Source organism: Piliocolobus tephrosceles, chromosome 12 (assembly GCF_002776525.5).
Source record: "Piliocolobus tephrosceles isolate RC106 chromosome 12, ASM277652v3, whole genome shotgun sequence".
Taxonomy (NCBI): Eukaryota; Metazoa; Chordata; class Mammalia; order Primates; family Cercopithecidae; genus Piliocolobus; species Piliocolobus tephrosceles.
Genome location: NC_045445.1, coordinates 83,903,176 through 83,930,762, shown reverse-complemented (window position 1 = coordinate 83,930,762; position 27,587 = coordinate 83,903,176). Strand labels below are relative to the sequence as shown.

General features: G+C 44.7%; 1 protein-coding gene across 6 annotated transcripts in view; it reads left to right on the top strand.

Moving 5' to 3' along the window:
• Window positions 1–27,587, top strand: part of TAF1 (TATA-box binding protein associated factor 1) — a 120,101-nt gene that overhangs the window by 26,191 nt on the left and 66,323 nt on the right. For 5 of the 6 annotated variants that reach the window (XM_023201883.2, XM_023201882.2, XM_023201879.1 and 2 more), the window contains exons 19-28: window positions 400–549; window positions 706–825; window positions 1,138–1,313; window positions 1,903–2,081; window positions 5,321–5,534; window positions 6,594–6,759; window positions 9,788–9,999; window positions 15,152–15,260; window positions 16,172–16,270; window positions 16,567–16,744. In XM_023201883.2, coding sequence (XP_023057651.1) covers window positions 400–549; window positions 706–825; window positions 1,138–1,313; window positions 1,903–2,081; window positions 5,321–5,534; window positions 6,594–6,759; window positions 9,788–9,999; window positions 15,152–15,260; window positions 16,172–16,270; window positions 16,567–16,744 — 1,603 coding nt within the window. The remainder of the gene's footprint in view (window positions 1–399; window positions 550–705; window positions 826–1,137; window positions 1,314–1,902; window positions 2,082–5,320; window positions 5,535–6,593; window positions 6,760–9,787; window positions 10,000–15,151; window positions 15,261–16,171; window positions 16,271–16,566; window positions 16,745–27,587) is intronic. The other variant, XM_023201880.3, reaches the window with a different exon arrangement.

The window sequence follows — 27,587 nt, the reverse complement described above, 5'->3', positions numbered from 1 at the left end:
TTGAGCAATTGGACAATCAAATGTAGTCATTAGTCTAATTTTGAGCATCATGAGGATGAGGGAAACACTGTCCTTAAGAACGCTTATTGAAGCCCAAGGGATAAGGGGCTGAAGGGATACCACTGTTCTTTATTTTTCTCCTTATCCTGGCTGAGCTCTTGACCTTTATTTAATATCATGTTGTAAGTATTGTACCATAGGATAGAAGAGAACTGAGTACTAGGTAGCTATATTTAACTGTTGATTTTTGTGGACAGTTTAAGAAAGCACGAACCCACAAAAATTAAACATTAGAAAAAAAAACATGAAATCGTTTGTAATCATTCTACTCTTGTGGATATTGACTAGACATAGAACAAATGTTTCCCACTGCCCTGAGATTTTTTTTCTTTATCTCAGGTTCGCACTGCTCCTTGGAACACCACAAGGGCCTTCATTGCTGCCATGAAGGGCAAGTGTCTCCTAGAGGTGACTGGGGTGGCAGATCCCACAGGGTGTGGTGAAGGATTCTCCTATGTGAAGATTCCAAACAAACCAACACAGCAGAAGGTGGGATTGTGTTTATTTCTAGAATGAGAAAGTCAGGGGAGAAAGAAATGGGTGAGTGGAGGACTTGGAATGTAGTTAAGTTAGCAGAATGACTTAGATTCCTACATACAAGGAATTCAGGTTTTTAGGATTCTCACTTTTTTTGGTTTGAGGTAGGATGATAAAGAACCGCAGCCAGTGAAGAAGACAGTGACAGGAACAGATGCAGACCTTCGTCGCCTTTCCCTGAAAAATGCCAAGCAACTTCTACGTAAATTTGGTGTGCCTGAGGAAGAGGTGAGTGTGGAAGTGGAAAACTTAGAGGATACTAGAGGCTTTGTATAGAGAGGGAATTGCTAGGGGGCAGATGTATAGAACTATCTGGGGAACTTTGTATTGTAGGGTATAGTAGGATATAGTAAGCTAGGTCTTAGATATTGTTTCAGGAGTTATCTTTCTATGTAATCTGCTTTGGGATGATTTTTCTTTTTTGGTCTAACTAATTGTGTACATTGGCTTGTCCTTTGAAATCCCTGAATGATTTTTGTGTGTATATATGTGTGTGTGTGTGTGTGTGTATATATATATATGTGGCTATTTGTCTTGTAGATTAAAAAGTTGTCCCGCTGGGAAGTGATTGATGTGGTGCGCACAATGTCAACAGAACAGGCTCGTTCTGGAGAGGGGCCCATGAGTAAATTTGCCCGCGGATCAAGGTTTTCTGTGGCTGAGCATCAAGAGCGTTACAAAGAGGAATGTCAGCGCATCTTTGACCTACAGAACAAGTGGGTCGTTTTAGTGCTGCAGAAAATCCAAGCTGGAAAGGGGAGGAGTTCCAGGCACTATTTCATAATAAAGAGGAGGTCACCTAAAAGTTTGACTACCTAGGTAGTCAGATATCCGACGTGTCAGGGTAGTATCTGTTTGTAATACCACCACCAGAGTACCTATTTCCTTCAACCCAAATTGGCAAAATTTTTGAATGGAAAGAGACGCTAGTCTTGTGTTCTAGGTTCCATGACAACTCTTATGGCCTACTTGGGCCTAACAAACAGCACAATGGTAGCAGGTGACAGGTGGGGTTTTTTCCTAAAGGTTTAGTTGTGAGAGGACGTTAATACACTGTTAAAAATGACCAGTGTGCTGATTTATTTATCAAATTGTCTCCAGGAATTCTGAAAGAGTTACTACAATTTTTCAAACTTGTCTTGTTGACCAGATGTGTTGGAAAACTTTGTAAAGCTTTTCTGTTAGGGGCCCCATGTCTTAGTGGATTTTGAGTATGCCTTTTTAAGGTTGATTTCCCAATTTTTTACTTTCGCCTGCAACCATATTTCTTTAGCTCTTTATGCACATTGCTTTTTCTCTTTTTAGGGTTCTGTCATCAACTGAAGTTTTATCAACTGACACAGACAGCAGCTCAGCTGAAGATAGTGACTTTGAAGAAATGGGAAAGAACATTGAGAACATGTTGCAGAACAAGAAAACCAGCTCTCAGCTGTCACGTGAACGGGAGGAGCAGGAGCGGAAGGAACTACAGCGAATGCTACTGGGTGAGGATAGTGGCTTCACAGACAGATAAAGAAGAGAAGGATTTAAAAAGGAGCCTAAATAACCGCAGACTATAATTGAGGGAGATCTGGAGGCAGAAGATGTAGGGGATGCATGTAGAAAAGTCTGTGAGGCCGGGCGCGGTGGCTCAAGCCCGTAATCCTAGCACTTTGGGAGGCCGAGACGGGGGGATCACGAGGTCAGCAGATCGAGACCATCCTGGCTAACCCAGTGAAACCCCATCTCTACTAAAAATACAAAAAATGAGCCGGGTGAGGTGGTGGGTGCCTGTAGTCCCAGCTACTCGGGAGGCTGAGGCAGGAGAATGGCGTAAACCCGGGAGGCGGAGCTTGCAGTGAGCTGAGATCTGGCCACTGCACTCCAGCCTGGGCGACAGAGCGACACTCTTGTCTCACAAAAAAAAGAAAAGTCTGTGAATGAAGTGGAAAGCTTTTTACAATCTGGACTCTAGGATTGTCTGTGGAGGACAAATTTCAGAGATGATGCCACTCCACTACTGCCTCTGTCTGTATCAGGTGCCTGGCCAAGCCTGGGCTATCAGTGCTGTACTTCAAATGAGCTTTTTGTGCATTTATCCTAGAGGGTAAGAGTTTTTAATACAGAATTTGTAAATGAATTTAGGCAGTTATCTTTGAAACTTCTGAAATTACATGTAAAATATGCATATGTGCATTTTATTATTTTTTTGTTTTGGAGACAGGGTTTCATTCTGCCACCCAGGCTGGAGTGCACTGGTACAATCTTAGTTTACTGCAGCCCCCTCCTCCCAGGCTCAAACGATCCTCCTGCCTCAGCCTTCTGAGCAGCTGGGACTATAGGTGCATACCACCATGCCTGGCTAATTTTTGTATTTTTTGTAGAAACAGGATTTCACCATGTTGCCCAGGATGGTCTCGAACTCTTGAGCTCAAAGTGATCCGCCTGCCTCAGCCTCCCAAAGTGTTGGCATTAAAGGCGTGAGCCACCGCGCCTGGCCTTAAATGTGCATTTTCTGAGAACATCCATGGCTTTCAGAAGACCCTCAGAAGGAGTCTTAGACCCTGAAAAGAGTTTTAAAATTGTAGAAATTGAGGGTAGGAATAATAAAGACCTGAATTGAGTTGGGATATGGAGGGCATTAAGGATGAAAATCAAGACAACCTTAAGATTTCACTCTGGGATTACTAGAAAGATGTTGGTACCATTGATTAAAGTAGTGCATTTCATGGTCTGACGTGGTGGCTCATGCCTGTAATCCCAGCACTTCGGGAGGTCAAAGTGAGAGGATCACATGAGTCCAGGAGTTTGAGACCAGCTTGGGCAACATGGTGAAACCCTGTTTCTACAGAAAATACAAAAATTAGATGTGGTGGCAGGCACCTATAATTCCAGCTACTCGGGAGGCTGAGGTGGGAGGATCACTTGAGCCTGGGAGGTAGAGGTTGCATTGAGTTGAGACTGCGCCACTGCACTCCAGCCTGGGTGACAGGGTGAGACCCTGTCTCAAAAGAAATTAGGAAGGGAATGTGTAGTATGTGGAGTTTGAGGTCCCTTTGACACCCTTGAAGTATACGTGTCAAAGAGGCAGTTGAAAACTTGGATGTAGATATTGCAAGAGAGGATAAAGGCTGGTGATGAAGATTTATATGACTTCTCAGTCACAGTAGTCTTCCCTTTGTTTCCTTTTTTCTGTGTAAGTTTTGTGTAATTTCATTGTTTTGGGTGCTTTGTAAAAATGTGATATAGCCCTTCCACTAATGTGGTCATCTATGTTTTCTAGTGTAGTCCTGGAACACAGTATCTATATCATTTGGGAATTAGAAATGTGGAATCTCAGGCCTCACTCCACATCTACTAAATTAGAACCTACATTTGTGGCCGGGTGCGGTGGCTCACGCCTATAATCCTAGCACTTTGGGAGGCCAAGGCGGGCGGATCACCTGAGGTCAGGAGTTTAAGACCAGCCTGGCCAACATGGTAAAACCCCATCTCTACAAAAATTAGCCAGACATGATGATGGGTGCCTGTAATCCCAGCTACTTGGGAGACTGAGGCAGGAGAATCGCTCGAACCTAGGAGGCAGAGGTTGCAGTGAGCTGAGAGTGCGCCATTGAACTCTACCCTGGGCGACAGAGTAAAACTCTGTCTCAAAAAAAAAAAAAAAAAAAATCCTACAGTTGAACAAGATCCCCAGGTGATTCCTATTCATATTAATGTTTGAGAAGCATATATTAGACTTTAAGACTCGGAACTTATTTTTGTAGTGCCATTTTTCCCCCTGAATTGCGTGCTTGGGTACTTTTTTTTTTGGAAACAGGGTCTTGTTCTGTTGCCCAGGCTGGAGGGCAGTGGTGCAACCATGGCTCGTTTACTGCAGCCTCAACTTCCTGGGCTCAAGAACCTCAGCCTCCTGAGTAGCTGGGACCACAGGTGTGTACCACCATACCTGGCTAGTTAAAGGCATTTATAGAGACAGTGTCTTCCTTTGTTGACCAGGCTGGTCTCAAACTCCCTGGGCTCAAGCGATCCTCCCACCTTAGCCTCCCCAAGTGCTGGGATTATAGGCATGAGCTACTGTACTTGGCCTTGCGTGCTTTTATTTGTAATGTGATCATCACCCACTGCCTACCTGGCCTTTTCTCTTGCACTGTTGTTCAGAGGAATCTGCTTCTCTATCTCCTATAGCAAACATGTAGTTCTTTGAGGTTCTTTCAGAACTTTTTGTACTTATAAAAGTTGGGAAATTGGCCGGACGTATGGCTTAGGCCTGTAATCCCAGCATATTGGGAGGCCAAGGCTGGCCTATCTCTTGAGCCCAGGAGTTAGAGGCCAGCCTGGGCAACATGACAAGACCCCGTCTCTACAAAAATTTAGCTGGGTGTGGTGGTACACACCTGTAGTCCCAGCTACTCAGGAGGCTGAGCTGGAAGGATGGATTGAGCCTGGGAGGTGGAGGTTGCAGTGAGCCGAGATTGCACCACTACTCCAGGCTGAGCAACAGAACGAGAGAGATCCTGTCTCAAAAAAAAAAAAAAAAAAAAAAGGGGAAATTGGCAGTGCCTAAAATGAAGTCAGGAAGGGACAAATCAGCATATTCTTGGGGATGATGATGACTTTGATGCTTTTTGTAGAACCATAGTTTTGTGGCATGTTGAGTTTCGGTATCTCCACTCAACCCCAAGAAAATCATCATTTGGGAGATAAGGGGAACATTTGGAAATCTTTTCTACTTACCTTGCAGCAGCAGGCTCAGCAGCATCAGGAAACAATCACAGAGATGATGACACAGCTTCCGTGACTAGCCTTAACTCTTCTGCCACTGGACGCTGTCTCAAGATTTATCGCACATTTCGAGATGAAGAAGGGAAAGAGTATGTTCGCTGTGAGACAGTCCGAAAACCAGCCGTCATTGATGCTTATGTGCGCATACGAACTACAAAAGATGAGGAATTCATGTGAGTTTGATTTACCACTTCCTTTTTTTTCTTTGAGGACAGAGTCTTGCTCTGTGGCCCAGGCTGGAGTGCAGCGGCATGATCTCGGCTCATTGCAACCTCCATCTCTCGGGTTCAAGTGATTCTCGTGCCTCAACTTCCAGAGTAGCTGGGATTGCAGACATGCACCACCATGGCCAGCTAATTTTTGTATTTTTAGTAGAGATGGGGTTTTGCCATGTTGGTCAGGCTGGTATTGAATTCCTGGACTCTAGCAATCTGCCTGCCCCAGCCTCCTAAAGTGCTGCGATTACAGGCATGCACCATGGCACCTGGCCTAATACACCACTTTTGAGTGTGATACGGAGAATAATAATGGTGGGGAATGGTGATTGGGGTGGGTGCTTGAGTTTTAGTGACAGGGTTCTTCACAGTTGTTTCTAGAACTCTGCTGTAATTGAGAACTATCTTGCCTTTAGATTGGGTTTGAATAGAGCCAAATTACAGGGAAAGTTCTATTCGGTATTTGCCACAAGATAAAGGCATGTCTTGTTCCATTTCAGTCCTTTGCATTTTGATTGGTGGTTTGCAAAAATCTTAGAGATTACTGGCTGGGCGCTCGTGCCTGTAATCCCAGCACTTGGGGAGGCCAGGGTGGGCAGATCACGAGGTCAGGAGTTCAAGACCAGCCTGACCACCATGGTGAAAAATTAGCCAGATGTGGTGGCACGCACCTGTAATCCCAGCTACTCGGGAGGCTGAGGCAGGAGAATCGCTTGAACCTGGGAGGCAGAGGTTGCAGTGAGCCAGTATCTTGCCACTGCACTCCAGCCTGGGCGACAGAAGGAGACTCCGTCTCAAAAAAGAAAAAAATCTTAGAGATTACTCAGGACTTATTCTAAGAGAGTTACCTCTGCAAATGGAAGACCGACTAGGGAGGGAGATGGGAATGGCATGTAGCCCCTTTTATATTAGCGTGAATGGATTAGTCCTGAGATGTTAGCTATCACGATAGCCTTCTTGGTTAAGATTTGCTTATGGTCCTGTGATTTTTCTTCCTCTGCTGCCCACATTGTTCAGTCGAAAATTTGCCCTTTTTGATGAACAACATCGAGAAGAGATGCGAAAAGAACGGCGGAGGATTCAAGAGCAACTGAGACGGCTTAAGCGGAACCAGGAAAAGGAGAAGCTTAAGGGTCCTCCCGAGAAGAAGCCCAAGAAAATGAAGGAGCGTCCTGACCTAAAAGTAAGTATAATGTGGTGTAATTACAGCTAATGGAGCAAAGGAAGAAAGTATACCTTTTCCTTTAGCTTTTGACATCCTCTTTTGATATCCTCCTTTACTGGGAATGAGGGAAGTATATTGTGGAAAGCTGGTTTGAATTGCTGTGACTTACTTGGGGGTGTTCTCAGTACTAATGTGAGTGATATTGACAATTCCACACCAAATCTGGTGCTGTTGTTCTCTCTCTTTTTTTTTTTTTTTAGACAGGGTCTGGCTCTGTTGCCCAGGCTGGAGCACACTGGCACGATCTTGGCTCACTGCAGCCTCTGCCTCCTGGGCTCAAGCCATCCTCCTACCTCTGCCTCCCAAGTAGCTGGGACTACAGGCACATGTCACCACACCTGGATACTTTTTGTATATTTTGTAGAGATGGGGTTTTGCCACATTGCGCAGGCTAGTCTCAAACTCCTGAGCTCAAGTGATCCTCCTACCTTGGCTTCCTGAAGTGCTGGGATTGCAGGCATCAGCCACCATGCCTGGCTTGTCATTTATTCTTTTTTTCTTTTTTTTTTTTTTGAGACAGAGTCTCACTCTGTTGCCCAGGCTGGAGTGCAATGGCGCAATCTCAGCTCATTGCAACTTCTGCCTCCTGGTAAGCAATTCTTGTGCCTCAGCCTCCTGCTACCAGGCATGTGCTACCATGCCTGGCTAATATTTTTTTTTTGAGATGGAGTTTTGCTCTGCCCAGGCTGGAGTGCAGTGGTGCCATCTCAGCTCACTGCAAGCTCTGCCTTCCCATTAAGCAACTCTCCTGCCTCAACCTCCCAAGTAGCTGGGATTACAGGCGCTTGCCACCACGCCCAGCTAATTTTTGTATTTTTAGTAGAGGCGGGGTTTCACCATGTTGGCCAGGCTGGATTTGAACTCCTGACCTCAGATGATCTGCCCACCTTGGCCTCCCAAAGTGCTGGGATTACAGGCATGAGCCACTGAGCCTGGCCTTATTCTTTATCTGAAATATTTTCTAGGAGTTGAGATAGGTTTGGTAGGTTTCTTTTGTTTGTTTGTTTTAGAGACAGAGTCTCTGTTTATCGCTTAGGCTGGAGTGCAATGGTGTGATCTCCACTTACTGCAGCCTCCACCTTCCGGGTTCAAGGGATTCTTGTGCCTCAGCCTCCTGAGTAGCTGGGATTACAGGCGTGCACCACCATGCCTGGCTAATTTTTTTGTATTTTTAGTAAAGGCGGGGTTTTAATGTGTTGGCCAGGCTGGGCTCGAACTCTTGGCTTCAAGTGATCCTCCCACCTTGGCCTCCCAAAGTTGTGGGATTACACACATGAGCCACTGCTCTTGGCTCAAGTTTGGTAGGTTTTTTAATATGTACTTTCATGTCTCTTGTCTGTGTGTATACATCGTGTATATATATTTTTAAATATGTACCTTTAAAATATTATGCATATTAAAAGAAGCAACAAAAGTAAAACATACAAGTTGTTTTCCATAACTTAGGATCACAGATACTACTGTGATTGTAATAAGCATCCTAAGATGAGGCAGTTGTCCTACAGTGGAAAGAGCCATGAGCTTGGAAATGGAAGATCTGAATTCAGGTTCTGTTTCTGCCATTTAATAGGTCTGTGACCTTAACCTCTCTGATTTGCTTTCCAGGAAACTGATTTGCTTTCCAGGAAGCTGATTTGCTTTCCAGGAAGCTGATTTGCTTTCCAGGAAACCAGGGCGAGCATTAAATGACCAGCGAGTAGGCAAGGCTAGGAGCAAAACTTCACATTTATTTTTGGTCACCCAGCTTCAGGAAAGGTGTGGGGAGGGGTGAGGTCCGTAGGTCTCCAGCAGGGGAGGCCGGGGGAGTCACCCGGTGCTGGGGAGGCCCGGGGAGTCACCAGGTGGAGCTCTCGGGCGAGGTTCCTAGGTCCGCACACGAGCAGGGGCCAAGGAAGTTCGCACCGTGCGCCCACTGGGAGCGGCTTTTATGTCCTGGGCCTGGGAGTGGGAGGGCAGTGGGCGGGACATAGGCGGGTCGGGGGCCGGGCGGCAGGCGTGGCTAGGCGGGTTCCGGTTTTTCTCCGTCGGAGGTCGGGTTGCGCCTGCGCAGTCGACCTGTGTCTTTCCCAGGCGCGGGAAAGCTGACGGTGAAGAACCCGGAACTGTGCCATCTTGCCTCCGTTCGTCCAAACACTCTCCATACTTGTTTTCTCTAATATAAAATGATATGTCCACAGTGTTGTTGTTTTAAATGATACAATTCATGGGAAGCACTTTATAAACTATAAAATATTCAACAGATGTAAAGAGCTGTTCTTAACGCATACTGAGGTGATTAAGTGTTTTAATGTTCCTTTTTGTATGTGGCGTTAGATAAGTGTGATACAGTATTGGCCCCATTTTACAGATGAAACTGAGGTCTAGGATACCAGAGCTACTCATCTGCAAAACTGAGATGGAGACTTGGTGTTATCGAACGTTTTTCTTGTTTTGACTAGAGAATGGGAATACACCCAGCAGGCTGATTATGCTGCTGAATGTAGATGGACTTCCAACAGCTTGTCTCCTGCATATTTAATATTTTCATAGTTTACAACTTAAATTGGGAGTGAAGATCTTCTCTTTTTTCTTCTTACCTGAGTTTTAAAGCAATGTTTAGTCTCTGGATTTCATTTTTTTTCCATGTGTCATTTTCATACATGCAGTTTTGTCTGGTGGCTTCTGATTGATTAGTGCATAACAATTCTATTAGAGCAAAAGTTTTTAAGCTGACTTTGTTTTTCCCGTCTTGTATGTACAGTTGAGCTTTGAACAACATGGGTTTGAACTGCACAGGTCCACTTAATGTGTAGATCATGGTATGTGGAGCCTGTGTATATGGAGGGCTGGCTCTTTGTATATATGGGCTTCACTATTGTGGATTTTGGTATACTCGGGGTCCTGGAACCAATCCCCTGTGTATACTGAGGGACAACTTGCCTGCTTATCTCTGATACGTGTTTCACCCTACTTACCTCTGACATGTTTGATACTTTTCCTTTTGCAGCTGAAATGTGGGGCATGTGGTGCCATTGGACACATGAGGACTAACAAATTCTGCCCCCTCTATTATCAAACAAATGCGCCACCTTCCAACCCTGTTGCCATGACAGAAGAGCAGGAGGAAGAGTTGGAAAAGACAGTCATTCATAATGATAATGAAGAACTTATCAAGGTTGAAGGAACCAAAATTGTCTTGGGGAAACAGCTAATTGAGAGGTAAGAGATACCAGGCAGGAAGTGCTATGGGACGGATTCATTTGAGATTGGTTTTATTGGTGGCTGGCAGGGGTAGATGTGATGTGTTCTCTGAAATGGAACTGAAGGAACAGGAATTTTGATGGCTTTTCCTCAGTTATTGTTGCCAGTACTGAAAATTATAGCACTCATTAGGTTGTACCACTTGTTTCGGAGCATGCTGCCTAACTTCTGAGTCTGTTTCCTTAGTTACAAAATAAAACCACCCTTACCAGGAAAGTTAAGAAGATAAAATGAGGCCGGGCGCGGTGGCTCAAGCCTGTAATCCCAGCACTTTGGGAGGCCGAGGCGGGCGGATCACGAGGTCAGGAGATTGAGACCATCCTGGCTAACACGGTGAAACCCCGTCTCTACTAAAAAATACAAAAAACTAGCCAGGTGAGGTGGTGGGCGCCTGTAGTCCCAGCTACTCGGGAGGCTGAGGCAGGAGAATGGCGTGAACCCGGGAGGCGGAGCTTGCAGTGAGCTGAGATCTGGCCACTGCAGTCCAGCCTGGGCGACAGAGCGAGACTCTGTCTCAAGATAAAATGAGACAGACTACAAAGCATACAGTATAGTGCCTGACATATAGTAGATGCTCAGTAGATGTTAGTTATCTCTTCTTGTTCTACTTCTAGACACTTAATAATACTTGCAAGGTCCCTAATATTCTTGTTTTTTTTTTTTTTTTTTTTGAGACAGTCTTGCTCTGTTGCCCAGGCTGGAGTGCAGTGGCTCACTGCCACCTCTACTTCCTGGGTTCCAGCGATTCTCATGCCTCAGCCTCCCGAGTTGGTGCGATTACAGGCGCATGCCACCACTCCTGGCTAATTTTTGTATTTTTGTAGAGATGGGGTTTCATTATGTTGGCCAGGCTGGACTTGAACTCCTGACCTCAAGTGATCTGCCCGCCTTGGCCTCCCAGAGTGCTGGGATTACAGACATGCTGGGATTACCATGCCCAGCCTAATTTTTGTATTTTTAGTAGAGATAGGGTTTTGCCATGTTGGCCATGCTGGTCTCGAACTCTTGTCCTCAAGTGATTCTCCAGCCTCAGCCTCCCCAGGCGTTGGGATTACAGGCGTAAGCCACCATGCCCAGCCTTGTAGTGTTCTAATAAAGGATGGAAGAGACATAGAAACTGTGCTTATACTTGTGTCTTGCCCTCAGAGAGTTTAATAGACAATAAAATGAAGAAATTGTAAAGTTCTTCCCCTAACTTTTTAGTTTGAAAATGGCAAACCTACAGAAAAGTTAAAAGAATGTAGTATATAATTTCTCTAAATTCACGAATTGTTAACATTTTGTCACATTTGCTTTATCTTTATATACTTAAAATTTTTTTTTTTTCCTGAATCATTTGGAACTAAGTTGCAGGCATCATATTTCACTGCTAAGAAAGTTAACATTAATGTAATAATATATAATATTCAGATCTCATTCAGTCTTCCCCAGTTGTCTCAGTGTCCTTTATTGCCTCTGTCCCCAGTTCTGGATTCATTCCCAGTTCAAACATTAAATATATTTTGAATTTCTCTTAATCTAGAATGGTTTTCCCTACCTTTTATATTTTTCTTTTTTTTTCTTTTTTTTGAGATAGGGTCTTGTTCTGTTATCCAGGCTGGAGTGCAGGGGCATGATCTCAGCTCACTGCAACCTCTGCCTCCCAGGTTTAAGTCATCCTCTCACCTCAGCATCCACAGTTGTTGGGACTACAGGCGTGCAGTACCACGCCTGGCTAATTTTTGTATTTTTTGTAGAGACAGGATTTTGCCGTGTTGCCCAGGCTGGTCTCAAACTCCTGGGCTCAAGCAGTCCTCCTGCCTCAGCTTCCCAAAGTGCTGGGACTACAGGCATCAGCCACTGCACCCAGCCCCATTTATGTTTTTCATGACATTGAATTTTTTGAAAATTCCAGGCCAGTCGTCTCAAAATATTCCACATTCTGGAATTGTTCTCTCATTGATTAGATTCCAATTAAATGTTGTTGGCAAGACATTTAATGTCATATTTGGGTGATATACTTACTATACCACATCAGCAAGCATGTAATGTCAGATTTTCCCACTGTTCTGATCATCTTGTTAAAGTGATGATCCTCAGATCCTATAATAAAGTATGTTTTTTCTTTGTAATTAACATGTTGTTGAATATCCTGTTCCCTGACAATCTTTTAATAGTTTTAGCATCAGTTGATGACCATTGCTTTATTCAGTTATTTCAGTGGGGGTTCAAAAATGGTAATTTTTCTAATTCTAGCATTTCTTCAACATTAGCTAACATTTTTCTTTTTTTTTTTTTTTTTTTTTTTTTGAGACGGAGTCTCGCTCTGTCGCCCGGGCTGGAGTGCAGTGGCCGGATCTCAGCTCACTGCAACCTCTGCCTCCCGGGTTCACGCCATTCTCCTGCCTCAGCCTCCCGAGTAGCTGGGACCACAGGCGCCCGCCACCTCGCCCGGCTAATTTTTTTGGGTATTTTTAGTAGAGACGGGGTTTCACCGTGTTAGCCAGGGTGGTCTCGATCTCCTGACCTCGTGATCCGCCCGTCTCGGCCTCCCAAAGTGCTGGGATTACAGGCTTGAGCCACCGCGCCCCGGCCTAGCTAACATTTTTCTATAAAAAGCTTTCTACTCTCACTTTCCAACATAGTGTCCCAAATTTGACTCCCTCAAGCCAGACCCTGTGTTTTTTCTTTTTTTTTTTTTTTAAACGACCCTATAAATATTTGAGAACTTCCTTGCTTTCTGGCACAAGATGTTTTTGTTTCCGTCTCAACGAAGTCTTGCTCCATTGCCCAGACTAGAGTGCGGTGGCGTAATCTCGGCTCACTGAAACCTCTGCCTCCCGGGTTCAAGGGATTCTCCCATCTCAGCCTCCCAAGTAGCTGGGATTACAGACTTGTGCCACCACATCTGGCTAATTTTTGTGTTTTTAGTAGAGATAGGTTTTCACCATGTTGGCCAGGCTGTTCTTGAACTTCTGAACTCGTGATCCGCCCGCCTGGGCCTCCCAGAGTGCTGGGATTACCGGCGTGAGCCACCGCTCCCAGCCTTCTGGCACAAAATGTTAAAAGCTCTCTTTCACATTTTCCTGTCCTATATCTAGAGTCAGCCATTTCTCCAAGAGCCCAGGTTCCTTTTTCTTCTTGAGACGGAGTCTTGCTCTGTCGCCCAGGCTGCAGTGTGGCACCATCTTGGCTCACTGTAACCTCCGCCTCCCCAGTTCAAACAGTTCTCCTGCCTCAGCCTCCTGAGTAACGGACTACAGGCATGTGCCACCTTGCCCTGCTAATTTTGTATTTTTAGTAGAGACAGGGTTTCTCCCTGTTGGTCAGGCTGCTCTTGAACTCCAGACCTGAGGTGATCCGCCTGTCTCCACCTCCCAAAGTGCTGAGATTACAGGCATGAGCTACCATGCCCAGCTGATATACATGTATTTTAAATTACAACTTTATACTGATACCTCCAATTTAGTTTATAGATCTTTTTTCCTCATCTTCCCTCTTTTCATATTTGTCTCCATTCTCAAGAAATAACTTAATTTCTCTATATATTTACTTAGAAATCAATATATTGAGAAATTTGTTCTGTCCTATGATATGTACAAAATAGTTTAAGAATTACTATAATAATACCACTACCACCAACAGACCCATAAAGTAGATTCAAGATGTTTTTCGTAGTTTATTTTTCTTGGACTACATGCCACTGAGGTATAGTTAGGGTATTCCAAACGTATTTGAATCACTTCTTTTTTTGTGTGTAATTTAAGAAATCAATTTGATACAGTTAGAGTCATTTATTTCTGTTTGTGTTTAGTTTGGAGTTCCTTTCCCCATCCTTGTTGATTTATTTTATTTTTTTGAGATGGACTCTCGCTCTGTTGCCCAGGCTGGAGTGAAGTGGTGCGATCTCAGTTGACTGCAACTTCTGCCTCCTGGGTTTAAGTGATTCTCCTGCCTTAGCCTCCCAAGTAGCTGGGACTGCAGGCGCATTCTATCACGCCTGGCTAATTTTTGTATTTTTAGTAGAGATGGGGTTTTGCCATGTTGGTCACGCTGGTCTCGAACTCCTGAGCTCAGGTAATCTGCCTGCCTTGGCCTTCCAAAGTGCTGAAATTACAGACGTGAGCCACCACACCCAGCCTCCATCCTTGTTGATTTAATTATTAATATTTGTAATAGTCATTGTTTTTTGAAGCACATTAGAAGAGGAAGATGGGCCAGACGTGGTGGCTCATGCCTATAATCCCAGTGTTTTGGGAGGCTGAGGTGGGAGGATCACTTGAGCTCAGGAGTTCGAGACCAGCCTAGGCAATATGGTGAGATCCTGTCTCTATTACTGAAAAGGCAGTTTTTAAATTTAAAAAATGAAGAAGAAGAAAATGTGATACCATGGTCCCTTAAAGTGGAAGAGAAGAAGGTGAATGAGCTTTAATGATTCAGGGAAGCCCAAACTAGTTTGTTTTCTTTCTTCAAACCAGTTTTAAATTTCTTGTTTCCATTCTGAATGAGTTAGGTTTCCTAGCCTTTTAAGATAGAATGCTGGGGCTGGCTGCAATGGCTCACACCTGTAATCCCAGCACTTTGGGATGCCAAGGCAGGTGGATCACCTGAGGTCAGCAGTTTGAGACTCGCCTGACCAACATGGCGAAACCCTGCCTCTACTAAAAATACAAAAATTAGCTGTGAGTGGTGGTGGGCTCCTGTAATCCCAGCTACTTGGGAGGCTGAGACAGGAGAATCACTTGAGCCTGGGAGGTAGAGGTTGCAGTGAGCTGACATTGCGCTCTTGTACTCCAGCTTGGGTGACGAGCGAAACTACGTCTCAAAAAAAAAAAAAAAAAAAAAAAAGATAGAATGTTGGAACTGGAAGGATTCTTAAAATTCTTTAGCCTGGTTTCTTTATCTTCCCAATAGGAAACTGAGATAAATTTGTGACTTGCCTAGTTATTTATTAACTTGGAGAGCCTATGAGGGCTTGCCTGATCTGAAGGTGGATGTCTGGCCTTTGGTTTGGCTTTTTCCTCCCTAAGCTCATGCTTAGATACCTTGGACTTTTTTTTATTATAGTTGGTTTTTTTTCCCTGGGAACTAGAAATAGGGGCTGTATCTTACTAAAGTGTTTTGATTACAGTGCGGATGAGGTTCGCAGAAAATCTCTGGTTCTCAAATTTCCTAAACAGCAGCTTCCTCCAAAGAAGAAACGGAGAGTTGGAACCACTGTTCATTGTGACTACTTGAATGTGAGTGTGTGCATTGCTTCCTTCTGATTAGGTGGGTTCTCATTGATTCCCCTAACCGTATATGCCATGGCTCTGACAGCCTTAGATTCTCCATTTGCCTTGCCCTGAGAATTATGTGTACTGTTCATTATAAGATTTCTAAAATATGTTTGTCTAGTTAGAGAATGTGGGCTTTTTTTTTTTTTTTGAAATGGAATCTTATTCTGTTGCCCAGGCTGGAGTGCAGTGGCACGATCTCGGCTCACTGGAACCTCCACCTCCCAGGTTCAAGCACTTCTCCTGCCTTAGCCTCCCAAGTAGTTGGGATTACAGGCACACACCACCTAATTTTCATACTTTTAGTAGAGATGGGGTCTTGCCATATTGACCAGGCTGGTCTTGAACTCCTGACCTCAGGTAATCTGAGGTGATCTGCCCGCCTCCACCTCGCAAAGTGCTGAGATTATAGTGATGAGCTACCACGCCCAGCTGATACACAATCCACTCGCCTTGGCCTCCCAAAGTGCTGGGATTACAGGTGTGAGCCACCGTGCTTGGCGGATTTTTTCTTTTTCTTTTTTTTTTTTTTTTTTTGAGATAGAGTCTCGCTCTGTTACCCAGGCTGGAGTGCAATGGTGTGATGTTGGCTCACTGCAACCTCTGCCTCCCAGGTTCAAGTGATCCTCCCACCTCAGCCTCCTGAGTAGTTTGGATTACAGGCGTGTGCCACCACACCCAGCTAATTTTTGTATTTTTAGTAGAAACGGGGCTTCGCCATGTTACTCATGCTGGTGTTGAACTCCTGGCCTCAAGTGGTCCGTCCACCTCGGCCTCCCAAAGTGCTGGGATTACAGGCATGAGCTACTGTGCCTGGACAGAATGTGGATTTTTTTTGGTCTGAGGAAGCATTCTGATTTCATGTTTCTTCTTAGAGACCTCATAAGTCCATCCACCGGCGCCGCACAGATCCTATGGTGACGCTGTCATCCATCTTGGAGTCTATCATCAATGACATGAGAGATCTTCCAAATGTGAGTTCATTGCATTGGATATCTATAGTAGAGATGTCAAAGCCCTTTGTTCTGTCTGTGATTTCCAATAGAGGGCAGTAATCTATAGATTTAGGTAACTGGAACGCCTAATTTTTGGGGATTTAGTTAGTTTTTTTGTTTGTTTAAGCAGTTTAGTAGAGGAAACAGACCTGCCCCACCTAGAAAGATTCCTTTCAGAGTTGATAGCCAGGTAGATAGGTAAGATGTGAGAATCTTTAGGAATTGGCTCTGGCACGTGTTCTTTGCTGATGTATGGTTCCGGCCCTTGTTTGCAGACATACCCTTTCCACACTCCAGTCAATGCAAAGGTTGTAAAGGACTACTACAAAATCATCACTCGGCCAATGGACCTACAAACACTCCGCGAAAACGTGCGTAAACGCCTCTACCCATCTCGGGAAGAGTTCAGAGAGCATCTGGAGCTAATTGTGAAAAATAGTGCAACCTACAATGGTAAGAATCAAATGTTCCATGATTGCAAAGGTCACTGTTCAGATCTTTATTTATTCCTTACTGGGCCTAAATTCAGACTAGATTGGACTGAGAGGACTACAGTGTATTTGTGCATTCATTTGTGGGTATGAAAATCAGGTAATGTACATTTTCAATCATTTAATAAATATCACTTCTTTTTTTGTGGGGAGTGGGTGTTGGAGTCTCTCTCTGTTGCCCAGGCTGGAGTGCAGTGGCACAATCTTGGCTCACTGCAACCTCCGCCTCTCGGTTCAAGGGATTCTCCTGCCTCAGCCTCCCGAGTAGCTGGGATTACAGGCATGCGCCACCATGCCTGGCTAATTTTTGTATTTTTAGTAGAGACAGGGTTTCACCATGTTGGTCAGGCTTGTCTCTAACTCCTGACTTCATGATCCACCCACCTCGGCCTCCCAGGATTACAGGCATGGGCCACTGCGCCCAGCCTAATGTCACTTCTTTTTATTCCCACTGTTTAATTCTTATATCCTCTGGAGAATTTGGAGTCTATCCGTTGCAATGAAACAGTTCCATGGAAAGTAGTGGAAGAGGTGGTCCTAGGTTAGTAGAAAAGAGGGGCATTCAGTATGGATGGATCCTGTGTAGGGTATGCACTTGTGACCATGTTTGCTGTGTCTGAATCTTCTATTTGGTCTACAAATTTGTTAGAGGCACCGTTATATGTTCACTTTGCTCAAAAACTGAGAAGACAAAGGGGAAGAAATCGGTTTGTCTTTTTTTTTCCCCTTATGAGACAGGGTTTCACTCCTGTTGTCCAGTAGCGTCCTGAGTAGCTGGGACTACAGGTGGTTGCCACCACGCCATGCTAATTTTTGTATTTTTTTGGTAGAGATGGGGTTTCGCCATGTTGCCCAGGTTGTTCTCAAACTCTTGAGCGTAACTGATCTGACCACCTCGGCCTCCCAAAGTCCTGGGTTTACAGGCATGAGCCACTGTGCCTGGCCTGTTGCTGTGTCTTAAAAAGAGGAAACAGTATAGCTTCTGCATGTAAAGGATAAGGTTTTCTGGTTTCCATTTGCATCCTTGAGCACAGATTCACATATATAAATGTAGGGATTCAGAGTACAGATAGAGTATAAATCATGGCTCTGGCACTTACTAGTTGAGTTACCATAGACAAGTATTTAACTTCTCATACCCTCCTCAGTTTTCTGATTTGTAAACATGGGATAGTACTGTGTGAATTTTAAAACCTTTCAGAAGCAGGCCCAACCCATTTATCTACTTTCCATCTCTAATGACTGGCTCCCATACCCACTATCAACCCCTGCCACACTCAGCATTATATTTCACAAAATATCCCCTATCATTTCTTCATGACTTTGCAGTCTTTGCTCTCTCTCTGGGATGCCTTTCTTTCCTACATTTCTGGACCAACTTATATTACCTCTTTTTATTTTATTTCTTTTGAGATGGAGTCTTGCTCTGTCGCCCAGGTTGGAGTGCAGTGGCACCATCTCGGCTCACTGCAACCTTCGCCTCCTGGGTTCCAGTGATTCTCCTGCCTCAGCCTCCCGAGTGGCTAGGATCACAGGCGCCCACCACCACACCTGGCTAATTTTTGTATTTTTAGTAGAGACGGGGTTTCTCCATGTTGGCCAGGCTGGTCTTGAACTCCTGACCCTGTGATCTGCCCACCTCAGCCTCCCAAAGTGCTAGGATTACAGGCATGAACCACCGCACCTGGCCCATTATTTTCTTTATTTCACCATAAGAAATCTTTAAAATGGGTACTGCTATAACCCTCATTTTCCAGATGAACATACAGGCCTATAGTGTTTAAATAGCTTTAAAAAATGTTTTTTTAATGATGAAGTGATGGGTTGATGTGTGCAGCAAACCACCATGGCAAACATTTACCTATGTAACAAATCTGCACATCCTGCACATGTATTTTTTTTTAAAAAAGGAGGAAGATTACTTTACCTTTAGGGGCACTTCTAACCTACATTTGTGATTTTCTTTGTTTTGAGATGGAGTCTTGCTGTGTCGCCCAGGCTGGAGTGCAGTGATGCGATCTTGGTTCACTGCAATCTCTGCCTCCTGTGTTCAAGTGATTCTCCTGCATCAGCCTCCTGAGTAGCTGGGATTACAGGCATGCGCCACCATGCTGGGCTAATTTTTTAATTTTTAGTAGAGATGAGGTTTTGCCATGTTGGCCAAGCTGGTCTCGAACTCCTGACTTCAGGAGATCTGCCCTCCTCGGCCTCCTAAAATACTGGGATTACAGGCGTGAGCCACTGCGTCCAGCTGATTTTTTCTCTTTTGATACAGTCTCTGTCACCCAGGCTGGAGGAGTGTGGTGGTAACGATTTTGGCTCATTGCAACTTCCTCCCCCTCTGGGGTTCAAGCGATTCTCCTGCCTCAGCCTCCTGAGTAGCTGGAACTACAGCTATGCCCCACCATGCCTGGCTAATTTTTGTATTTTTAGTAGAGACAGGGTTTCACCATGTTGACCAGGCTGGTCTTCAACTCCTGTCCTCAAGTGATTCACTGACCTTGGCCTTCCGAAGTGCTGGGATTACAGGCATGAGCCACCACTAGACTTAGACATGAGAATCACTTGAATCTGGGAGGTGGAGGTTGCAGTGAACCAAGATCGCACCACGGCACTCCAGCCTGTGTGAGAGAATAAGACTGTCTCAAAAAAAAAAAAAAAAAAAAAAAATGACAGAGTAGAGATGTTAATCTAGTTATATCTAATGTCAGAGCCTGTACTCTTAACTACCATGCTCCATATACCCTTCTCCACTTTTTCACTTACTGTTTATGCCTCACAACCCTGCACTTGTCTTCTGCTGAAGTACCAGCTACATCCTAATTGCTGGATCCACTGGCCACATTTCAGAAATAACCTTTTATTTAAACACCTTTATTGAAATATAATTCACATACTATGCAATTTACCCATTTAAAGTGGTCAGTTTTTTTTGTTTGTTTGTTTGAGATGATGTTTTGCTTTTGTTGCCCAGACTGGAGTGCAATAGTGTGATCTCGGCTCACTGCAACCTCCGCCTCCTGGATTCAAGCGATTCTCTTGCCTCAGCCTTGCGAGTACCTGGGATTATAGGCATGTGCCACCACTCCTGGCTAATTTTGTATTTTTAGTAGAGATGGGGTTTCTCCATGTTGGTCAGGCTGATCTTGAACTCCCAACCTCAAGTGATCTGCCTACCTGGGCCTCCCAAAGTGCTGGGATTAAATCAGGCGTTAGCCACCACGCCTGGCTGGCTAAAGTGGTCAGTTTTAACGTGTCATCCATATTGTAACATGTGTCAGTACTTCATTCCTGTTTTTTTTGAGACAGGGTCTCACTGTGTTGTCCAGGCTGGAGTGCAGTGGCGCAGTCACAGCTCACTGCAGCCTCACCCTCCCAGGCTCAGGGAGTCCTCCCATCTTAGCATCTCAAGTAGCTGGAACCACATGTGCATGCTACCATGCCTAGCTAATTTTTATTTTGTAGAGACAGAGTCTCACTATGTTGCCCAGGCGGGCCTCAAACTCCTGGGCTCAAGCGATCTTCCTGACTTAGCCTCCCAAAGTGCTGGGATTACAGGCATGAGCCATTGTGCCCAACCTCATTTTTTTTTTTAATCTTGTAATACTCCATTGTATGGATGCCCCACATTTTGTCTGTCAATTGATGGACATTTAGATTGTAATTTTGGCTGATGCAAATAATGCATCTGTGAACATTTTGTGAACATTTTTGTACAAACTTTTGTGTGGACATTTGCTTTTTTTTTTTTTGGAGACAGAGTCTTCCTGTGTCACCCAGGCTGGAGTGCAGTGGCATGATCTCTGCTCACTGCAACCTCCACCTCCTGGGTTCAAGCGATTCTCCTGCCTCAGCCTGCCAAATAGCTAGGACTATAGGCGCATGCCACCATGCCTGGCTGATTTTTTGTATTTTTAGTAGAGACAGGGTTTCACTGTTGGTCTTGATCTCCAGGCCTCGTGATACACCCGCTTCGGCCTCCCAAAGTGCTGGGATTACAGGCGTGAACCACCGCACCCGGCCAACATTTGCTTTTTTTAATCTTAATTTTTTTTATTTCTCAGGCAAGTAAGAAAGGGACACTTGTTTTTATTTCTCTTGGGTATATAAAGATTGAACATCCCAAATCCAAAAACTTGAAATGCTCCAAAATCTTAAACTTTTTGAATGCCTGCTTGATGCTCTAAGGAAATGCTCACTGGAACATTTGGATTTCTGATTTTCGGATTAGGGATGTTCACATATTTGCAGATACTCCAAAATATTTCAGATTCTTAAAAAACCCGAAATCTGAGACATCTGTGGTCCCAAGCATTTCAGATAAGGAATACTCAGTCTGTACCTAAGAGCTGAATTGCTGAGTCCACATGGTAACTCATATGTTTAACTAACTTTTTGAGGAACCGCCAAACTGTTTCCCAGAGCAACTGCACCATTTTGTAATCCCACCAGCAGTGTATAAGGGTTCCAGTTTCTTCACATCCTTGTCAACCCTTATTATTGTCCATCTTTTTGCTTCTAACCATCCTAGTGGGTGTAAAGTGGTATTTCGTTGTAATTTTGATTTGCATTTTCCTATTTTTTTTTTTTTTGAGACAGAGTCTCGCTCTGTCACCCAGGCTGGAGTGCAGTGGCTGGATCTCAGCTCACTGCAAGCTCTGCCTCCCGGGTTCACGTCATTCTCCTGCCTCAGCCTCCCAAGTAGCTGGGACTACAGGCACCCGCCACCTTGCCCGGCTAGTTTTTTTTGTATTTTTTAGTAGAGACGGGGTTTCACCGGCTTAGCCAGAATGGTCTTGATCTCCTGACCTCGTGATCCGCCCGTCTCGGCCTCCCAAAGTGCTGGGATTACAGGCTTGAGCCACCGCGCCCGGTCATTGCATTTCCCTATTGACTAATGATGCCGAAAATTTTTGCATATGATTAGAAATATCATTCTTGAACTTTTGTGCATTTGCCACTATTCACCACTTTTTCCTCCTTGATACTCTCTTCTCCCTTTTCCAGAAACACTTTCTCAAATGATTTCCTTGCCTTTTCATTCTCATTACTTCAGCCATCATATGTCTGTTAACATCACTATCTCCAGCCCCATACCTCTCTTCAGGGCTCCATACCTGTGCTTCCAGTTGTCTGCCAGACATGTCCATTTTTCATTGCCCTACTGGCAACTTATTATCTGATTGCCCATCTAGTTGTACATCCTAGAAGTCATAGTCATAATTTATTCCATCTTCTCTTCCCCACACTCATAGATAACCAAGTCCCATAAATTGGAAATTCTAAGTTGCCAATGGAAAAACAAATAACAAAGATACTGATCTGGGGTTAGGAGAGTGTTCGCAGTCAGTCATACTCCTGTTGGCCAGCAGTGTCCCACGTGTTCAGGCTGACGATTTGCCCATCCACAGATGTCTGGACGCTATAGTTGTCAAAGACAGTGGGGATATACTGCTCAGGAAAGGCATTTGTTGTGTAACTGATGAGGAGGCAGATTTTACCTATAGCCTCATCTCCTACAACCACACATGATTGTCTGCATTCTTCCCTTGTAGTCCTGTGTACAAGAGAAAGAAAGAATATTCAGAGATACTTGGTTAATGTAGGGAGCTATTCTAAACATTTCTCTCTGAGGAGAAGATGAGGAGGATAAGATGCCCCCCACACTCTCGATACCCTTAATGCTATAAAAGAGTCAGCTGCAAAGGGTTGTATAAGTCAAGAGTTCTTACCCCGGAGTCTGTGGACTACTGGAGGATGGGCTTCAGTAGGTCCTAGAAGCCTCTTCTGAAGTTATGTACAATACTATGTATATGTGCATAATTGAATTTTTCTGGAAAGAAGATCCAGAGCTGTCACCAGCATCCCACAAAAGGCTTTTTAATCTTTTGGTGAGCTCAAAAAGATTAAAAACCGTTCATACACATAGGTATTTGTGTTACACTGTTGTCATAAGGTCTGGATCTACTGTATCAAAGGTGCTAAAATATTATGGGTGCTCAATAAATGGTTAGTAATTGTTTAAAATGATCATAGAAGGTTTCCAGGGTTGAATCAAGAAACATGGCTCTCACTTTGGGTCTCTGGCTATAGAGCAGCAGAGGAACCTCCATTCCTGAAAAACAGACACCACAATACTGGAGAGAAAGGCAGACAAAGTCACACTCAGCTAGAGAAATGGTTAAGAGGGCTGGGCGCGGTGGCTCACGCCTGTATTCCCAGCACTTTAGGAGGCCAAGGGGAGTAGATCACTTGCGGTCAGGAGTTCAAGGCCAGTCTGGCCAACATGGCAAAACCCCATCTCTACTAAAAATACAAAAATTAGCCAGACGTGGTGGCACACATCTGCTGTAATTCCAGCTACTCAGGAGGCTGAGGCAGGAGAATCACTTGAGCCCGGGGGGCAGAGGTTGCATTGAGCCGAGGTCATGCCATTGCATTCCAGCCTGGGCAACAGAGCAAGACTCTTATCTCAAAAAAAAAGAAAAAGAGAAATGGTTAAGAGTCTAGTCTCCGAGGTCAGGAGGCAAAACCCAGTTCTCCCTCTAATCTTTGTGAACTTGTCGTTTGTTTTTTGTTTTTTGTTTTGTTTTGTTTTTTTTTGGCGGAGTCCTGCTCTGTCACCCAGGTTGAAGTGTGCAGTGGTGCATCTCAGCTCACTGCAGCCTCTGCCTCCTGGGTTCAAACGATTTTTGTGCCTCAGCCTCCCGAGTAGCTGGGATTACAAGCGTGCACCACCACGCCCAGCTAATTTTTGCGTTTTTAGTAGAGACAGGGTTTCACCATGTTGACCAGGCTGGTCTTGAACTCCTAGCCTCAAGTGATCCACCCGCCTCTGCCTCTCAAAGTGCTGGGATTACAGGCGTGAGCCACAGCACCCGGCCAGAGAAAATTTTTAACCTGAGGGTTAAATGAAAGTTGGCATGCGTAGTACTTATTAGTCCCTCTCACACAGACAGTACTCATTAAGTGATAGAAGCTACTATGTCTTCTTAATAATTCTACTATTCTACTACTGGAGAAGGCAAAAATTCTATAATATGGTTAAAAACCAGGGGTCTCATCCCCTTCAACCTTATGTGAGTAAAACTACAGGTCTTAATGCCAGCACACTCATCCATTTCTTCATGAATCAGTGTTTGATCAATGATATAGCAGAGATGCTCTCCAAGAAGCTTGTTTATTATGAGTTCCTGTATTTATACCCTCATATTAATACCCCATCAATGCCTTGCCCTCAATTTAGGTCCCGAAGTACTCCACTTTCTGTAGGTTCTTAACTACTGCCCTAATTTCAGACCTAATTCTTACAGCAGTACCTTCTTGAAGTGTCAGAGCACAGAGGAAAGGGCATTAAATAATCATATATATTTGGTTACAGAAAAAAAATTGAGAATGAATTTATTTCTCACCTTGAGGATTTGGGGAAATAGATACATCCCCCATCCTGTTGTCTCATTAGCTAAGGTCTACATTAGGCCCATATCATAAGCAAAAACAAAATAAACACAACACTTCATTTTGGTCAGAATAAAGAAAAGTGAGCTGGGCGTGGTGGCTCATGCCTGTAATCCCAGCATTTTGGGAGGCTGAGAGGGGAAGGTTGCTTGAGCTCAGAAGTTTGAGGCCAGCCTGGGCAACATAGACTTCGTCTCACTAAAAATAAAAAAAATTAGCCAGGCATGGTGGCATGTACCTGTAGTCCCAGCTACTTGGGATGCTGAGGTGGGAGGATTCCTTGAGCCTGGGAGATCGAGGCTGCAGTGAGCTATGATCACACCACTGGACTCCAGCCTGGGTGACAGATGGAGACCCTGTCTCAAAAAAAAAAAAAAAAGAAAAAAGAAAAGTGGCTTTCAGAGTGTGTTTTCCACAAGTCCACTAGGGGTTGCTCTCTGCCCACTCAGAGCCAATTCTGAGTGGTGAGGCCTCCCACCTAGAAGTCATCTTTAGCACAGGTTCCACAGCTGAAATAAGTCCAGAGCATAATTTAACTCTGGTGGGAAACCACCCCAGGGTATTCACTGACCATCAGCCCGTTCTTTTTCCATCCAGGAATAGGCATAAGGATCAAACACACAAGGTCGATACAAAAGGGGCACAGCCCATCACCACCTTCCTCGAGAATAGCCTTCTTTGACTTTCCTGATCTGGATAAATTTATTTCCCCTCTGAATTCGTACAACAATTATTGTCTGTGCAACTCATTTTCCCAGCTTCCTCTAGGTATCATCCAGTGTCCAACACCTCTGCTCAAAGTGACTGCTTTCAGAACAGCAGTGCAACGTAGGCAGTTGCTGAACCGGAGTAAAACTCTTGGAGACAGGCTGGGCACGGTGGCTCACGCCTTTAATCCCAGCACTTTGGGAATCTGAGGAGGGCAGATCGCTTGGAAGTCAGGAGTTCAAGACCAGCCTGGCCAACACTCCAACCTGAGCAACAGAGCGAGACCCTGTCTCAAATAAATAAATAAAACAAATAAATCAGAGATATTTAGGTATGCTTAAAGGGTTGGAAACTGGGAGGGGCCTGTAACTGTAGAGACAGCACCCAAGAAGGCCCCTGAGTTAGTCATTCACTCCTAACCCTGGTATTACAATGTCTTAGAAGTCTTCCAACCTCATCTACTAAAGCAGTGGTATCCATATCTTTTGGCTTTCCTCCACATTGGAAGAAGAATTGTCTTGGGCCACACATAAAATACACTAACGATGCTGATGTGCTAAAAAAAAAAAAAAAAAAAAAAAAATTGCAAAAAAAAATATTGTTTTAAGAGAGTTTACAAAATTTATGTTGGGCCACGGGTTGGACAAGCTTGCCCTAAAGCATCCTTCTCCACATATACAGTCTGCCTGGCAGTCAACTGTCTCCTGGGCTAGACACACAATATGAAAGTCCTAACAACAGTCAAGACAAGAGTCCAGCTCAAAATGGTACTGTTTCTAACACATTCTCCATGTTTCAACCGACTTCCCACAAGTCTGAGTTTACATTCACTTGAAATGACTCTCTCTTTCTGAAACCCAAATAATTCAATGGAAGACTCCCATTTTTAATCTACTGTACTTTCTGCAACTTAGTTTATCTACTGACTTATTTGGTTCAAGCCAGGTTAAAAGAGACTCTAGGACACTCCAAGATGAAGCAAGCCACTTGAACCCTCCCCAGCCCTGAGCCAGAGGAGACTATCTTGCACTTGGAAATTTAAATGAAGGACAGGCAAGCCTAGTGATCCATCAAGTTACACCACAAGCCTGTTTGACACTTCACACACATCCATCTCCACCAAGGGTAGTTGATTCCGGGGCTTCACATGGATGTGTGAGGCTGGGACAGAGAGGCACCCTCCATCAGATTCACATACAGGAAAGCTGGCTCAATCTCCCCGACATACACACACCTCACTACATCCTCAAATCCCTTCCATCCAGGGAGTGGCTCATAAGACAACGTTCTCTAAAACAACCTCCCGGGGGATGGGGAGACTCGGGGAGAAAAGATCGGAGTTAGGGATCGGCTAGGGTGTTCTCAATCTGATCGTTCACAGTCCGATAGTTCTCCAGAGTTGCTCGAACGCCAGAGCCTCCCGGGCGTCTTGCGTTGGGCTGGGCAGGTTCCGCGAACTAGGCGCCACATCCGGGTAGCGTCCAAGTCCCACGCCACTCGACGCCTGAGACCTCCTGGGAAGTGAAGTTCTAGGGACAGCCTCACTGTAAGTCACAGGCTTCTACACTACATCTTCAGGTAATCCAGGACTACTTAGATCGTGACCTCAGTACGAGTTACTTAGCCCAGGGGTCCCCAAACCTCACCTTTCCCTTGGCAAAGTGAGACCACCCCGTGTTCCCCAGATCCCCAAGTCCTATTTTCTCCTCTAAACTAATATTAACATAAAGAGACAGGGACACGAGAAAGTATTTGAGAAAATGAAATAACATAAAATAAAAGTAAGTAAAGACAATGAGGTTAAAAAAAAAAAAAAAAAAAAATTGGCCGGGCGCGGTGGCTAACGCCTGTAATCCCAGCACTTTGGGAGGCCGAGGCGGCGATGGGGGGAGGAGGAGGGGATCAACTGAGGTCAGGAGTTCGAGACCAGTCGGACCAACATGATGAAACCCCGTCTCTACTAAAAATACAAAAATTAGCCGGGTGTGGTGGCGTGCGCCTATAATCCCAGCTGCTGGAGAGACTGAGGCAGGAGAATCACTTGAATTCCGGAGGCCGAGGTTGCAGTGAGCTGAGCTCATGACATTGCACTCCAGCCTGGGCCAGGAGAGTGAAACTCCATCTCAAAAAAAAAAAAAAAAAAAAAAAAAATGCCGGGTGCGGTGGCTCACGCCTGTAATCCCAACACTTTGGGAGACACAGGCGCAATCACCTGAGGTCAGGAGTTCGAGACCAGCCTGACCAACATGGTGAAACCCCGTCTGTACTAAAAATGCAAAATTAGCCGGGCATGGTGGCGCACGCCTGTAATCCCAGCCACTCGGGACACTGAGGCACACGAATAGCTTGAACTTGCAATGAGCCAAGATCATGCCATTGCACTCCAGCTTGGGCAACAAGAACGAAACTCTGTCTCAACAAACAAACCAAAAAAAATTTTTTTAATAAAATAATTCTTTAAAAATAAACAAAAACACAAACCGGGTGTGGTGGTGCCCGCCTGTAGTCCCAGCTACTCTGGAGGCTGAGTGGGAGAGGATCGCTTGAGCCCAGGAGTTCAAGTCCAGCCTAGGCAACACAGCGAGATCCCAGTCTCCAAAACAAATATAATCTTTTTTTTCTTTTTTTTTTTTTTTTTT